At 51.3% G+C, this 16945-nt stretch overlaps 1 protein-coding gene across 5 annotated transcripts in view; it reads right to left on the reverse strand.

The window, feature by feature from the left end:
* Gli2 (GLI family zinc finger 2) overlaps positions 1 to 16945 on the reverse strand; it is a 232933-nt gene that overhangs the window by 53607 nt on the left and 162381 nt on the right. For all 5 annotated transcript variants that reach the window (XM_010632270.3, XM_010632269.1, XM_010632273.1 and 2 more), the window contains one exon: positions 396 to 501. In XM_010632270.3, coding sequence (XP_010630572.1) covers positions 396 to 501 — 106 coding nt within the window. The remainder of the gene's footprint in view (positions 1 to 395; positions 502 to 16945) is intronic.

The following is a 16945-nucleotide window of genomic DNA, read 5'->3' on the forward strand; positions in this document are numbered from 1 at the left end:
AAGAGGCCCTAAAGCACCACTTTAAGTTCAAGTCCTTGCAGGAAGGTGACCATACCATGTATTTTTCCAAACAGGGACCCTTGAGGCAGTCAAAGGGTCTGGAGAGGATTCACTTCATGGAAAGGTAAAGAGCCTCCAATCTCATAAGGCTCTTCCCAGGGAGCTCATACCCCAGAAGTGGTGAAGGAAGGGAGCTAAGTGTCCTTAGGAGGAACAGGGGGTGGCTGGTGTGCACATGTCATGCACTTTCACACTCCTGGGTGGCACAGGTCTGTGCCTGCAGCTTGGGACACCATACCAGAGACTCCAAAAAGAGAGATGGAGGAAGGAGAGTGGCCGAGGCTGCCAGTGGGCCTCCTGGTGACAGGAGAGGGCAGGCACGGGGCAGGACTTACCCATGCACGCTGTGGACAGAGTGAGGCTCGTAATGGTACCTTCCCTCCTGGTGTCGCATGTCAATCGGCAACGGTGCGTGGAACGGCGGCAAGAGATGTTGCGGCACTGCAGAGTGGGGGAGAGAAGAAAAACTTCAAAAACTGTCCCCTCCCTCAAAAAGCAATTTTCAAAGGGCTTTAAACTCGATGAATTTCTGAGTAAAAGTAGCCAGGACAAGGGGCTCCGCAGTGCCTGGGCTATCACACACCCACGAAGGGGGATGAATAAATAATCAAAGTCAGCCTGAGAATCCTACATCTTCCACATAAAAGATCCCCAACCGTGCTCTTGACAAAGACAAGCAGCTAAGCGTTCTTTGAACTCTGAGAGATTACAGGTAGGGCCTCCAAACCAGGCTCAGCCAGCAAATCAGGGCTGACAGAGCAGACAGTTTCCAACTCTGCCAGCTTCTGCCCACCCTGGCCTTGGCTGCGTGTGGCTCCTGCAGCGCCAGGTGACAGTGTCCGGAGCTGCGGTGTACGCAGGCCAGAGATGTTTACCCAGAACCATCTGGGAAGGCGGGGCCTGCCAGCCTCAGGAGGGCCAAATCCCACCAACCCGCCCCTTCCGTCTTGTGGGAGGCATCGAGCGGACACCTCTGCGGATCTGTTAATTCTCCAGCTCTTAATATTAATTATCGAGCCCTCGCGCCCTGGCAGAGCCTTCAGGATTGAAAGCCCCAACACGTGCGTGTCAGTTTCCAGAGCTGAGTCAGCCTCCTGTCTCCACTTGGCCTGCACTCAACAAATCATCATGATAATTGTAGGATGCTCTTTGCTTATTAAAAAAAAAAATGCCTGGGCCCCTGGAGGCAAACATAATTATAGGCTTTAGGAAAACAGGGCTCTTTAAAAAGTAGTTAGACTGGGAAAAGGGCTAAGAAGTGGAGTTCTCAATCAACTCTCCCTCAGTCTGAAGGCCACAAGCTGGGGGAAGCAGCATCGGGGCTGGATTTCTGAATAACTGAAGGATACCATGTGTCTGTTTTTGACACCCAACCAGGTTAGCTGATGGGGAGGCTTACTATAAAATAAATGCATTAAAATAAGGCTACCTTGCTGGGGGGGGGCACACCTGTAATCCCAGCACTCTGAGGCAGGAGAATCGCCAGCCTGGACTATATAGGAACAGTATGTAACAAAGCAAAACTAACTAAATAAAGGGTACCATTCTGTGCAGATTTCAACCCCATATTGTAAATACCGTGGGCTTTCTTTTTTGTATTGTAGCAAAACATACCAAATATAAATTTACCATTTTAATCTTTTATGTATTTATTTATTTTGCAGCACCAGGGCTTGAACCCAGGCTCTCCCCTCAGCTTTTTAAATTTTATTTTGAGACAGGGTCTTGCTGAGTTGCCCAGAGTAGCATTGAACTTGCAAACTTCCTGTCTCAGCCTTATGAGCAGCTGGGATTACAGGTGTGCTTGACCACATCAGCTCATTTTAAGCATTTGTAAGTGCACAGTGGAGCAGCATTAAGTATATTCACATTGCACCACTAGTACCACCAACCACTGCAGAATTTTTTCATCATTGCCGACTGAAGTTCCATCCCATTCCCACGACATCCATTGTTCTACTTTCTGTCCTCCCAGACGCAGAATCCCAGTACTTGTCCTACTGTACCCTGCTTATTCACTGAGTGTGCATGCTGTTCTCCAGGTTCACGTAAACTGCCGTGTGCATCACAATTTTATTGTAAGACCAAATGCTACTCTATGGTGTGTGTGGAGCACATTTTGTTCATCCATTCATCTGCCAATGGACATTCAGGTTGGACATGATGAATTCTTAGTGGGAAGAAACTTTATTTCTGAAAACTTAACCTTAATTTTTACATATTCCATTTTATCTTCATAATTCCACAATGCTGGCACTTTCAATAGGGTCTAAAAAGAGAGTAAATCTTCTTCCTCTGCTGAAATCCATTTGCCAAACTCAGCTTCAAAGAGGAACTGGCTGGCAGGCATGATACAGCCACAGTCCCACCCTGGCCTGGCTGTCTCTTCCGGAGCTGCCAGACAAGCACCTTCTCCCTGGGTCCCGGTCCTCTTTTACCAGTGACCCTTGCTGTGTGGCTGTGACAGGATGACCAGGAGCTCTTGAATGTGCTGGCCTCTGGGACTCAGAGGTGCTTGCCAGCTGCAGGCTTTGGCCTAGCATCGGCACCTCTGCGAGTCTCTGCGAACAGTAATAGTGCCTATGTCGCTGGTTGCTGTGGAGATACAATAGGTTCATGCAGAGGAGATGCATAGCCCAGAGCCTGTACAGATAAGTAGTGCTCAACACGTGCCACTACTGACAATGACAATTAGCGCTAATGTTTGGAGCCTCCGGACTCCAGATCAAGCTAAGAACACAGCATGGAGGCAAAGGGACAAGCTGCTCACGCTCACGACAAACTCTGGGGAAGCTGAGGACCCCAGGCTGGCCTGTCTACAGATGGAAACCGCCTGCACTTTGCTATATCCTGAGGGAGCTGGCAGAAAAACAGCATTCACTTTTCTAAATGTAGAGGAAAGTGCCATTTTATTCCAGTGCTGGGATGGAGCCCTGGGTCTCACACATGCTAGGCAAGTGCTCCGCCACTGAGCAATATACCTGGCCCAGCAAAGTGCCTTTAAGAACCAAATGCAACAATGTGTCCAGGAAGGCTAGATTACAGTACTGCTAACAAAACAATTTTTATTTTAAACGTGCAGTATTTCTGAGTGTTTCCCTGCACATCTAGAAGCAGCCTGGATAGCTACTATGCCTGCCTGCCACACACACACACACACACACACTCACACACACACACACACACACACACACACACACACACACTCACACACACACACACACACACACTCACACACACACACACACACACACTCACACACACACACACACACACACTCACACACACACACACACACACACTCACACACACACACACACACACACTCACACACACACACACACACACACTCACACACACACACACACACACACTCACACACACACACACACACACACTCACACACACACACACACACACACTCACACACACACACACACACACACTCACACACACACACACACACACACTCACACACACACACACACACACACTCACACACACACACACACACACACACACACACACACACACACACACACACACACACACGGAGGCCAAGGGTGATTCAAGGTCATGTTCAAAGTCACAAGGCTAAAAAATGACAGAACCAGGAGGAGAGTCTGAGGACTACTCTGAGGCAGCACCAGGATGTCAGGGTGACCCCCGCCCCAGGTCCTCTCATCCCTACCTTAATCTTACATTGTACTTACCAACTGCACACAATACCAGCCTGCTGAAAGTGCCTTACAACTCCAGGAGGCACTTCCTTACAACTCCTGGTCTTCCCATGAACAACAGCCTGCTCCTCCGCCCTGCACCCCTCTCCTCCCCAGTCTTGTTCTAACAGAGGATGAAGAGGGTGTCCCACTGGGATCAGAGAGCCCAGATCACCAGAGGCCAGCTGGGAGCGGAGGTGTTGCTCTGCTCAGGAGCTGGGATCCTGGAAATTCCAGATGGGTCTAAAGAGTCTAAGACCGGAGTGAGGGATTGCTGAAGCTGCCTGCTGCCCTGTGGGGCTGCATTGTGTTGTGTGTTATGCATGTATGAATGCTGTGTGTGTGTCAGGGGACGGGGTATATGCACACACAGCACATACAGAAGTAAGTATGTGTATATATGAGCACAAATGTGTTAAGTGTGCCTACGTGTTGCATGAGTGTTATCCATCGCATGGAAGGGTGGATGTGCACAGGTTGGTGGAGGACAAGGCTTCCAAGAAGAGGTTGAGAGACAGCCACCCTCAGGGTCCTGCTGCAGCCGGCCGTCTCCCTTTGGACCCTGATGCTCAGGGTGGTGTGACTCTACTTCCAGGTGAGCAAATGCCAAGCAACAGTGGCCAGTTTCCTTATCTCCCCCAAGATGTCCTACATGGCCTCTCTGAGCCCAGCCAGCATCCTACACACCCCAGACTCTCAGTGAATGGCTCCACACAGATAGGCAGATCCTCAGTCAGCAGAAGGCGTCAAATCCAGGAACCCCAGACGCAGGCCCCTCTGCATGGTCTCAGAGGGAGACCCTCCCCACTCACATCAGCAGTGAAGCCGGACCACAGTCACCACAGGAATCATCCTGCACTCGTTCGCTCATCCATCAACCATACATCAAGAGACTGCCATGTGGCAGGCACTGTTCCAGGCGCTGAGAACAGCACTGTGCCAAAGCAGCCCACACCACTGCCCAGTGAGAAGAGACAGGCAGGGAACAAGCCAGCAAACACAGTATCAGAGCAGACAGATCCCAAGCAGGCCAAGGAAGGAGAGGTAGGTGATACAGGAGGCGCAGGAGGCAGTCAGGCCTTTCTAAAGGAAAAGTCTTTGGGAAAGGGTGCAGCAAGAGTAGTGCTGGCGGCTGGGAAAGAGCCCAGCGATTTCGGCAGGAAGGCTAATGTGGCGGGAGCGCCAGAGGGACGGAGATGGAAGAGACAGGAGATAAGTTACTAGAAGACTATGCTGTGGGGAGGACTTTGGCAATAGTTTCTGAGTAACTTGGGAGACCCTTGGCAGGGACTCACCTGGCCTGGGGAAACTTTTCAAAATGCCGCACAAGGAGGGTCACTGCTCTGGGATGGGGTGAACATCAGCCAGGAATCCCAGACTGGCCCTGCCACTAGATGGCCATTGGACTCTGGGGAAAGTATGTCGCTGCTCTGGGTCCCACATTAGTCCTCTGTACAACCGGGTACGGACCTGAGAGTCCCTTCCTGCCAGCACTGTATGCTGTCTCTGAATGGTCACCTGGCTCCAGCCAGTGACACTCTGAGGCTTCCTGTGCGACCCCCAAGCCAGGCACTGACAAAGGCTCTGGGAACAGGTAAAGCCTCCTCTGATGGCCTTATATATTTCACCAATTTAGGGGCCCTTCTAAATCTCACTAGTCCTGGGCCTAGGCACACACCCACACCCCGCGCATGTGTGCACACGTGCATACACACACACACACAGACACACACACACACACTGGACACTAACTTTTTACTCAGGGTACACGGAGAGACAGGGGCCTCAGGACATTTCAAACCAGCACAGGTTGTCCCCTCATGTCCCTGACAAAAGCCTCCAATGATACCTTCACACTCCCAAGAGAAAGCGCTACACCCAGAGGCCCCAGGAGCACCCGAAGATCAAGAAGATATTGAATCAGATCCTTCCACACATTGTTTCCATTGTGGGCTTTTTTCTTCCCCAAAGGGGAAAAAAATCCAAACCAAATCACGTCCTTCCGGCAGAAGGGAAACACACACACATACACACACCATATGCCATTTCAAAGACATGTTCTCTTTTTAAGTTTCTGAGGGAGAAATTCTAAGATGGGACTTGCCAATGGTTTGCTCCTTCCCCTCTGAGAAATGCACATTTGTTTTCGATCCTACATAGAAAGATGGACACCCTGACAGGATGAGGGCTTCGGAGGGCTGAGAGCTCTCTGCACTGAAACCCAAGAACTTTTCTGTGCTGGTTTAAACACCAAGGGCACCTTGGCAGGTGGTCCTGGTGTGAGGGGACACGGTGAGGCGAATCCCAGGTTAATGTTCTCTAGGTGAGGGAGCTGAGAGGATACAGGAGAACCCTCCCCAGGCGGCCCAGCTCAAGTGAATGCCCCACTAATAAAGACTATGGTGAAGGATGGGGCTGGGTGGAGAGTTCAGACAAAAGAATCGGGAAAACTGGGTCATTAAAACATGACCAAGCAGCTACGTCAGCTACCAGAGGAATTTCTCCGCGGGGGAAGCCATGTGTTGCTACCAGGAAGAGGCACTGTCCTGTGGGCTGAGCTCGGAGAGGCTGTCCCCCTGTCCAGATGGGCCAGTGAGGAAACACAATCACTTTCCAGAGGAGGCTGCCCATGTTAGGGACACTCTGGTCCTCCAGGATGTCTGGTCTCTAGTGACTAGCAGTCTTGCTACTAGCTCGATGAATCCTGCATCATGGAATTAGCTCAGAGCACATAGCTGGGGTAGGCAGGGCCATCCGGGGCCAAAGAGGAAATGTGTGAGAAGGCCCATTGCCCAGGCAGTGATTAAGGGGAGGTGGAGACAGCTATCTCTATAGAGCCTTGGCCTTTGCACCATTCAGGTGTAAGTTATGGTGGGGCACAAATACATCTAAGTGCAGCCCAGGGGCCATGTAAGGGTGAGCAAGGCCAGGGACAGAACATGGGTCCCCACCTCTCTCAGGCAACTGGTCCACACTCCAAGGTCACCAAGGTGAAGGCTAGTGCTGCAGCCGTGTGCATGCCTGGGGCACAGGAAGTTAGTGTGGGGGCCCTTGCTTCTGAATGCTGGGTCCCTTGCCTGAGAGTGATGGCTCTTGGCATGGGGAGGTGCCGCAGTGATCAGTGTTGCTGGTGAGGGTTCCAAATAGATGCTCCAGTCTTGTGAGGGTATGAGTCTCAGGGGATAGTGACAGACTCACAAAGAGAGGAAAGCTCCTTTGGCGTAGTAGGTACTCCCTGAACCCACCAGGGAAGCTCCTCTGTGAGATCCCCAGATCCCCATGCTGCGTCTACCCACCACATCCAGGTGACCGCTGTGACGGCGATGCATATTTCCACAGCCTCCAGGCCGGGAGATCTGCACTCTGAGAGGGACAGTCACTGTCATCCCTCTGTCACATGCTCCTAAGCACCTGCTGTGCTATGGCACTCTGATGTGCTGGGTGACCTCTGATTGGCTGACAGGGCATCTTTCTAGTATGGCACTGCACAGGGATCTTGGAGGGGCTTCTTGACTACCAAATTCTCTCCTACTATGGGAGACTCTACTTAGAATTCTCAGCTAATGACTAATTTACCATGTCCTTTAGCTTAGAATTCTGTGTCTTAAGTAAAATCCAGAACAATGGTTTCATTAGTTGTCTTCAAAGCAAACAGACCTTGGTGAAGTCATGGGAATGAATCGATATTCACATCAGACAGCTCACTGGGTCATTGTCCTCCTAAAGGAGAACGTGGGAAGAGACATCTATGACTTCAGCAAAAGCAGATAAGTTAGTATGAAAGGAAAAAAAAAAAAAAAGCAGAGGGCACAGATCAGAAGTCAGCATGGTAGTCCTCACTGATTAAATTAGTCTTGCTCCTGAGTGGCACAGCAGTCCAATAACGGTCCCTGTGTGAGATCACTTGTCACTGTTGTCCAAAGAGCTTGGGATGGAAGCTGGGAGTATACGAGCCGGGAATCTAGGCAAGCCTGGTTTCAAACCCCAAATCTGTTATTTTCTAACAAGTGACAAGAGCTCCAAGCTTCAGTTACTTCTGTAAACTAAGAACGACTTCTATGCCGACTGCTACATGGAATATCTATAGTGTCCACAGAGTAGAAAGTTAGCAAGTGGCAATTCCCTTCCCTATTGCTGTAAACCTCAGGAGTACGGACCAGGGCCTGGTGCCATGGTCATGAAGCAAACTCTCCTGCAGTCCTCATTGTAGGGACACTGAGCAGCAGACAGAAACTTACGTACTGCCTGTGTTACAGAGTGAGCTAAGTAGAAAAGGCAGTGTTCATGACTTCAAAGCTTTGTGGGACAGGTCTCCCATAATGAGTCTCTGCTGACTGCCCACCCCCATTCCCAGATGAACAATCCAGGAGGCCCAAGCTGCCCATGCTTCCCGGTGTCTGTGCCCTCAGTGGCCAAAATAAAAGAACAGATGTAGGAACTTGGAAGGTGGCCTCTGAGTTCTGGTGAATGCTGTTAACAATTCTGTTTAAAGGGAAGAGTCTTCTCTTCCTGATCTGCATTCAGCCACATAACCTTGTGCCCACGGCACCAGTTCACTTCTCAGAGAAGTCAGCAACAGAAGCCCCAGGTAGAAGAAGGTGTGACAAGATCCTAGGCCACCACAGCTACGGGTGGTGCAAGGCTCCTCCTGTTTACTGGAGGGCAGCAGAGGGAAACAGTTAAAAGGTGAGATCCCCTTCATGGCCCAATTCCTTAAGCAAACACAGTACTCCTTTCCGGGGAAGGTGAGGAGAGTCATGGCCTGGACCAGGTGGTGTGGAGGGCAAGCTGGGCAGTGAATTCCACCTCCAGGCTGATCCACGAGTGGCACAGGAACCTGCCATCTCCAGGCCCGGCCCAGGTGTGGGTGGGGAGAATAAGTGCTGCTCTGAGTAGGACCTGTTGCCAACTCAGTAAATCAAACTATCTGATGTTACACGGAATGGGAATGTGAAGACGCCTTGCAGAAATGTTAATCTGCTGGGCAAGAATGGCAGCTGGCACCATTATTTTGTGCTTTGATGAACCCAGAAAATCAGCCCTCCCTTCAGCTGAGGCTGGACACAAGCTTGTTGTTTGCACAACGAAGGTCTGTTTTGGCCATTTCTGTTGGCCTTGCCAAAAATTCCACAGTTCATGACTCTTTTTGCTCTTTTCTTTCTGGGAAGATCAAAGGCTCATTCCTTAGAAAAACTGGAGCAAAAGGCTTCCCAGAAGATACCAGAAATGACGGCACCAGCTCCACAGAATAGCCTGGACACTCCCTCCCTCAGGGGCACAGATATAACTGAGGAACACTGTAATTCAGAACCCCCAACCACTGTGGCCTTGATCTGCACAAGCCACAAGCACTGCCCAGCCCTGCTCCACAGCAGAACTACCCACCTGCCAGGCGGAGCGCTTGGTTCCTGGCTGACTACAGGGCAAAGAACAGAAATCACAGTCTCAGCCCACTGGCCAGCCCCAGATTTCTCCCACACAGTCCACTAAGACACTGCAGTGTCCTGTGGAGACCACCAAGAACAAAAAACCTGATTTGTGCCCTCAGGACACATGCCAGGGCACCTCTGTGTGGATCAGCTGCCAAAGCCAGAGAGCCTAGTCTGAGGTAATTCTACTGGGTCCACAACACACAGAATGCCCTGGAATTGGAGTTTTCCCTCACGTTGAGCAGCCAGAAAGGCTGTAGGGAAGAGGTGGCTTGGAAGTTAGGCCCTCACAGTTCCACAGTTGGGAGAGCCAGAAAGAAGGGGTGGGGGATGACAGGCTCTTCAGTCTTGCTTCCCAGTGTTGCCTGAGCCATGTGAAGGGTGAGTCTTGGTGCAAGCCCTATAGACTCTCCTGTATATAAAGGGTTAGGAAGACCTCTTCCTCGAACCCTGGGATTAAATGACAGCACGTATGTAAAAGAGACACAATGCGATGCTCCCATGGTACAATTACATGAAAACTTCTCAGACAAGAGGATCACTTGCAGGGCTGGGTAAGTTACCACTGGGCCATTTCTAACCTGTTCCAGTGACAGGGATGTGTTGGTCCAAGGCCCGCAACTGGAGAACCTCAGGCTTATCTTGCACTTTTTACTGTCTTTAGCGTCCTCAGTAGCCCCAGGCTCCCACTGGCTCATCAACGAGAGGACATCATTTTTCACTCACATCTCACATGTGCCTATTTGGCATTGGGCTGGCAGGGAAACTCACATGGAAAGGAGAGAAGCAGTTGCAGGGTGCCTTAGGCTGCCCAAGTAGCAGCTGTGAATGCTGCTTGTGTCACTAAGAATGCAGGTTTCTGCGCTTCTCAGTGCTGCAAAGATGAAGGTGCCTGGGTGAGGCTGTGGGACATCCCTCCCCTGGCTTGGGTAGCTGGTCTGTGTAGAAACCTTAACAGTTTCAAATCTTTTAGGCACCTGGACTCAGAAGACTAGGTGTTGTGGTAGACGAAGTCATCAGCCCAAGCACTGGGGCTAGGAGGCATTGGAGCGGTCAAGTGGAGGAAAGATCATTTCCCAGGGTTTGGCAGGACCATCTTTGGGGCCTTCTGCAAATGGTACTGTTATTCCCGATAACCAACCATAGAGCAGGCTATTTCCAAGTCCCCTCCTGATGCCCAGCTACGGCCTCACAGGAAGCACTTAATAAGAACAATAATATCCTAAATGGCCACTCCACAGCACATAATTAAGAAGTGTTTGTGTCTCACTTGGGGGACAAAAAGGGGAAATTCCAACACACTCCAACTGGCTGCTATCCGAGGGCCGAGACTGAGGCTGCTCAGAGTCAGACCTGCCCCCACACATTGCCTGGCAAGACTGTGCCCAGTACCCACCCCAGCAGAGGTGTAACCAGACAAAATAGCTTCTGGAAACCAGAGCGTGCTAGGCTGGAGCCAGCATAAGCCACTTCACTGGGCAGCATCCTCAGAGCAGGTCTCAAGGGCAGGTGGCCAAGGACAGAGAGAAGTGCACACCCATCCGTACTCCAGTGAATGGCCTAGGGAGAAGCTGGCAGACAGACATGTGGTCCTTGCCTTGACGGTTGTAGAATCTGTCCTCTCAGATGGCTGTGCTAAGATAACAGGGGACAAGCCTCAGGAAGCAGACTGGGAGGCTCGAACTGTGATGGAGCGGGTAGAACCTGGAGCTAGAGCTACAGCTATTAGGCCCTGGTGTTGATTCTGTGAGTTGTCCTGTGCCTCAATTTCCCCATCTGTCAAAGGAGGGTAGTGACAGGACCCAAGTGAAAGGGAGATGGGGAGAGATCAGGCATGCCCCCAAGAGTGCAATTTCCACTGCCCATTCTGATGGGTTCCTGCCCTTTTAGCAGGGAGTGGGTGTCAGGTGAACTCTACAGAGACCCTGGGGAGAAGCCCACCATTGTAGGGAATGGCATGAGCTGCCCACCTGTCCCAGCAGACAAGTCAGGTCCAAGTTAAAGAATCTTAAGGCCAGAAGAAACAGGGATGATCAAGCCTGATGAAGTTTGCAAAATCTGTTCCCCCAAAAGTATCACAAAACATATAATAGATTTGAAGCCTAGAAGACTATGGTTCCAAGAAATCCTGTGAGCTTGCAAAACATAATGGGGAAAGCATAGATCCAGTCAGGGACCCAGGGCCAAGAGTAACCAGCAAGTCGGTGCTGGTCCCACTGCTCTTTTCAGTGGCTGCACAGGTCAGAGCCAGGTCAAGTGGCTTGGAGTGGCCACTGCCACTGCCAACCAACACCGAAGAACCTGTCAGTGGCACACACCTGGTCAGCTGCCAGCTTCAGGCTGTCTGGTCACCCTCTCAGAAGTCCACTTGCTATGGGTGCCTTTGGTTCTTTCAAAAGGACATCTGTGCCACACTCTGGCTGCTCCCCACAGATCCTGACTGTGTCACCTATCACAGTGCTTACTGCGTCAGCATCGAGCCTCTTTCCTGCAGAAATCTGGCTCAGGAATCCCAGTCTGGTGCTTGGGTCCTGCACATCACACCCTGCCCAGAGTGCCCACAGACTCTGCCTGTCACTCCACTGTCACTCGTTAAGGGACAATGAGGCTACCACCACATGTGGTCCCACCAGATACGGGTGCTGAACCTCTGGCTGAGCTAAGGCCGCCTTTTATTTCAGGGTGCATTTTGAGACAGAACCCACCAAATCCAATCAATGACTGAGGAAGCAGAGGTGGAGTGGCCCTTACTGTCTTTTCTAGTGAAGACCGATACAAAATTTCCCTTCTTCCTCCATTGAAGCAGGGCCTTTATGGACCACTTCCCAGGACCCCCTACAGCAGTGTGGTTACAATACTCCTGTGTGACTCAAAGAGGCCCCTTGCTTTACAACATCCTGTGCCTTAAACCAGTGTCTGTCTCTAGCAGCCCTGACAAACAGAAATGCAATGTGGACCTATATTATTTACATTTTTTTACTAGCCACATATTTTAAAAACCTAAAAAAACCCTCTAAAAATGAATCATTTAAAAATACAATTTAATCGACCCAGTTCATCATACCCTCTAAAAATGAATCATTTAAAAATACAATTTAATCGACCCAGTTCATCATCACTTTGTGTGGACATGGTAGGGCACATGGGTAGTCCTAGCTACTAAGGAGGTAAACTAAGGCAGGAGAGTCATCGCAGCCCTGGAGTTAGAGGCCAGCCTGTGCAACATAGTGAGACCCCATCTCAAAGAATCACTTCAACATATAACCAGCATAAAAATTTTTAACAAGATATTTTCCTTTTTTTATTTCCATAAAGTCTTTGAAGACTGGTACCTAGCTTGTACTCAGCACAGCTCAGTTGGGACTAGCACCTCTCACTCTTTCTCTCCTCTGTGTGCATGTGTGTTCCTGGGGATTGATCCCAGGGCCTCTGCACTAAGCAACAGCCCCTTCTTTCTGTATTTTGAGGTAGGGTCCAGTGAAATGGCTACATTACCCAGGCTGGGCTCTAAGTTGCCATCTTCCTGCCTCAGCCTCCATAGGGCTGGGATTATACCATGCCCAGCTGGGGCCAGCCAGGTTTCAAGTGTTCAACAGTCACACGGAGTTCCTGGCTCGGGCTTAACTAGCTACCATCATTTACTCTGGACTACTGACGGAGTTCTAGTCCAGGTTAACTGAAGTCCTATCGACACAGAAAATATGGTGATGAGAATTCACCCCACACTTGTGCATCTTAGCTCCTTGCATACTTCTATTTGGTTACTTAACTGATTAATTAATCACTATTATTTCTTCCCTCCCTTCCTCCTTCTTTGTGTTCACTTGACTTGCAGGGTTTCGCAGCATCTGAGACGGTTTCGTTAGTCAGTGCTGTGACCCTCCTTTCACCCTTTCACACCCTTACCCGGCAGTGTGGAGCCGGTCAGTAGCAGCTCCCTGGTTCCTGCCCTGGACCGCTGCCCATACCTTCCCGGTAAGCTTGGGGCGTTCACAAACAAGGCAGTGGGCGTGCGGACTCCTGAGTCCTTCTGACGAGTGAGAGAGTCCCCAGAAACAGAGCCATGGAGTGGGTCATGGGGGCAAGGGCAGTGGGGCTGAGGAGAAACTCTGGCTGGGCTACGTAATGTTTCTGGCTCCCTGGCCATGTCATCTGGGTCCCCAGAACTGAAGGATGCTCCAGGCACACGCTGCACCCACCACGCCTCCTTCACTCCAGCCCGCCAGCTCCCACACCGCTGATGGGAACAGTGGTTCCCATAAGCAGGGACAATGGGGTCCACCTCAGGCATGGAGGCCAGTTCTTAAATCCGTTTCAAATCCCTCTTTTGGGCCCACTCCTTCTATTTTGCAGGCGGAGAAACTAAGCTTAGAAAATGTGGCCTTGTGACCAGCACCCCAGCCCTGAGCCATGTCCTCAACCTTGTTTCCTAGAATAAGACTGTGTAAAGGGGGTGGGGGTGTGTACGGGCACTCCAAAGGCTTCCTAAACATCAAAAACAACCTCTTGCAAAATAATGTTTGGATGAGCTAAGTGGGTGAATTAAAAGCAGATGAAGTCTACTTCCTTCAAAATAAACAAGGCTTTAAATCCCGGGGGGAAACTCTCCCACATATTGTGTTTCAGGGTTGGAGAAACCAGAGCTGGGATCCCACAAACCCAAAGGCAGCCTGGTCTGATCACTTCCATTTAACATATCTCATTCTGGACCGGCTTTAGCAATCGGACCTGCAGGGATCCAAGGGCGTGATGGGGTGCCTCCAGGTAATGCTGTCTCCTGGCCGCCCCTGCCCGGCCCTCAGCACTTTGTGGATCCTGTCCCACATCACCACATTCCTGGGAACAGACTTCAACCTTGCAGACCCTGGAAAGCCCTCCTCATCACACCTGCCTCATGGTCAATTCATCCACAAGCCCAGGTCACACATGGCCACCTCTGTGTGGCTTCATGGACTTCTCTTCTGCACCCTCCCTCCAAATCAGAGCAAGACCACACCACTTCCTCAAAGCCAAGTGTGCCTAGAGTGCAGGAGTTGAGGAATTTGTGCCAAAGGAAGTAAGGAAGGGAGGGAGGGAGGGAAGAAAAAAGGAAAGAAACTCTGTCGTGACTGGTAAACAGACCCCCAAAGACAACAAGGGCAGCCAGCAAGGGTCAGTACCAAGGAGAGAGAGCCCTGCTCCTGAGAGCAACAGTAGACAGTGGTACACGGAGTCAGGTGTTAGCTGGGCCCCCTGAGGGCACTGCGAATGCAAGGTCCTGATGGCACAGGCATGGGCTGGCCACATGCTGGCGCTCTCTTATCTCTGTACCATTCATTAACACAGTGATCCTCATAGCACTTCATGAGAGCGTATTATTATTTTCTCCATTTTACAGATGAAGAAACTGAGGCACAAAAAGGTTCAGCAACTTATCCTTGGTTGGTTACATGACTAATCAATGTCATAGCCAGGCCTTCTGTCCATCCACAGAAATTCTGACCATCCTCACAGTGGGAAGGGGCAGTGAGATATTATTCAGGGCTATGAGAATAAAACAGGAGACCCAGGCCCTGTCTTTGTCCCACCCATCCCCAACCTTCAGGCGGCCCTGGAAGGGTGTCAATCCAGGAAGGGCACAGGGCGTAACCGGTGAGGAACGCTCTGCCATTCGTGCCCTTATACAGAGGAGTCGGGGCGCTGACATCTCGGGGAAACATGGGCCCAGACTTCATATTTCCACGTCATCCTGGGCCTTTCTAAAAGTTACCCCCACAAACAGAAAGTGTATTCCATGGCAGCTTACGAAGTACCCAGGTATCTGGCAAATTCAGGGGCAGGTCCGAGAAGGACCCTCGGGAGGGGAGTTATCTATTTTCCCCAGCTGTGCTCCTGGTACCTGCTAATAATAACCCCCATGGATCATTCTGCCTGGCTTGGAAAACCTTCTGCCTGGCATTACAAATGGGCCCCTCTCCTGCCCGTGGCTGGGCGTCCCTGCAGCCCACATGGGATTTTTGATGTTAGCATGCTGCCTGTGTAATTAGGGTGCTGAGGATGGCAAAGGGCCCACCCCGGGTCCCCAGGAGCGATGGCAGTTCAGAAAAGGCATCCACCTGGTTTTGTGCTGATTAATGATGGGGCCTGCTAATAGCCCTGCTTAACACAGGAGTTTGTCAAGATTAAGTAATTGCCTTAAACAAAAGTGTATTATCTTTAAGGCCTTGCTGATGAATGACTGGTGCTGGGAAACAGGGTGATGGATGTCTGTGACTCTGTGCCACCAGCCCTCCCCCATTTGCATACATTGAAATGCAGCTCTTGATCAGAATGAGGCCCCGACAGATTCTCCCGAGGAATGGGGTGCTAAGGATTCACCCATCATCCCAGCTCAGGCCTGCAGGCCCTTGGAGGATCACAAGCTTCTGGAATGGGCCAGAGCTTCCCAAGAAGAGGTAGCCCACATGCGCCATGGAGGAGGAGCTTTGGCTAGGCCGGCAAGAAGGAAGAAGACACAGTGGCCTGGGAAAACTGAGCAGGCCCAGAGAGCATCAAGATGAACAGTCTCACACCCGGGTACCCATCGCAGCTCTCACTGAGGGCATGAACTCCTTGTGGAATACATACACAAGAACACCTACGAAGGAACTGCTGTCCCTAGGGAAATGGGACAAGCTGGTGGCCAGAGACAAGCCAGGACACCCACCTGTAAAATAAGTTCATGGGGGAGGCAGTGTTGCAGTCTAATGGTAGTCCCATAAATGGATTTTCGTGTTCTTGTTTCTCTGAGTACTGGATTCCCAGGCCACGAACTCCATCTCCCTTCTCCGGGTCCCACCAGCATTTCCTGCTCTTTCCTGCCAAATGGCTCTTGTTGGAGACCCTTCCCAGCAACGGACGTGGGCAGTGGGGTGCAGTTGACACGGGCAAGGCTGACTAGCGTCTGAGCAGTGCCTTCAGGGGTCTCCCCGAGGGACTCACCCAGGAGGAGCAATGCCCCGCCCGAACTGCCAAATGTGGGGGCGCCTTTATTCCCAAGGAGGACCGGCAGGGACCATGCTGTGACCCTACTGCTCTTCAGCGCAAGCTGTGGACCGCAGTGCACTGAGCCTCCCATGGCTCAACGATGCACCTTCCAGGAGGAGGAGGCGGGTGGCTTTGGCCCGAAGACAAAGCCCCCGTGTTAAGCCCCTGTCTGGCTCTTAGGACAATCTACCCCCAGATATAAGCCGCTCAGTGCTTTACTCATAAATGATTCCTCCTTCATTTCTGAGCAAAATAAGATTCCCAAACCAAACCACCCACCCTGACGCTGCCTCCAGGCAGAAGTGACACAAGCCAGAGCTGAGAGCTGTTCCCAAAGCATTGGTTTCCCCCAAGCCACTGCTTCAGAGCAGATGGCACATGCTTCCCACTGATGCAGGGTGAAAGCCGGAGGGCCTAAGCAGTGGCCTGGCCTGGGAGGGGAAGCCTCCCTCCCACGCGGGGGACATGGTGCCTACATGGGTTGCAGGGCTCTCCTGCCTCAACTCTGGCTCCTTCTCTTTGTAGGTGCTCAGTGGGACCTGCAGTGATCACTCCTGAGTGCCCCAGACTGCAGGGAGCAGACCAAACACTCTGAAGATAAAGACCGGACCCACAGGGGGCTCAGGAAAGTATCCCTCACATCTGCTGATGCGCATACTCTGCTCTGCACCCAGGCCCCTCTGCTTACACAACCAGCCCTCTCAAGCCAAAGCCAAGAGGAAGCTGAGTACT

The sequence above is a fragment of the Fukomys damarensis genome, unplaced genomic scaffold, assembly GCF_012274545.1.
Source record: "Fukomys damarensis isolate Sample0158 unplaced genomic scaffold, DMR_v1.0_HiC HiC_scaffold_29, whole genome shotgun sequence".
Classification (NCBI taxonomy): domain Eukaryota; kingdom Metazoa; phylum Chordata; class Mammalia; order Rodentia; family Bathyergidae; genus Fukomys; species Fukomys damarensis.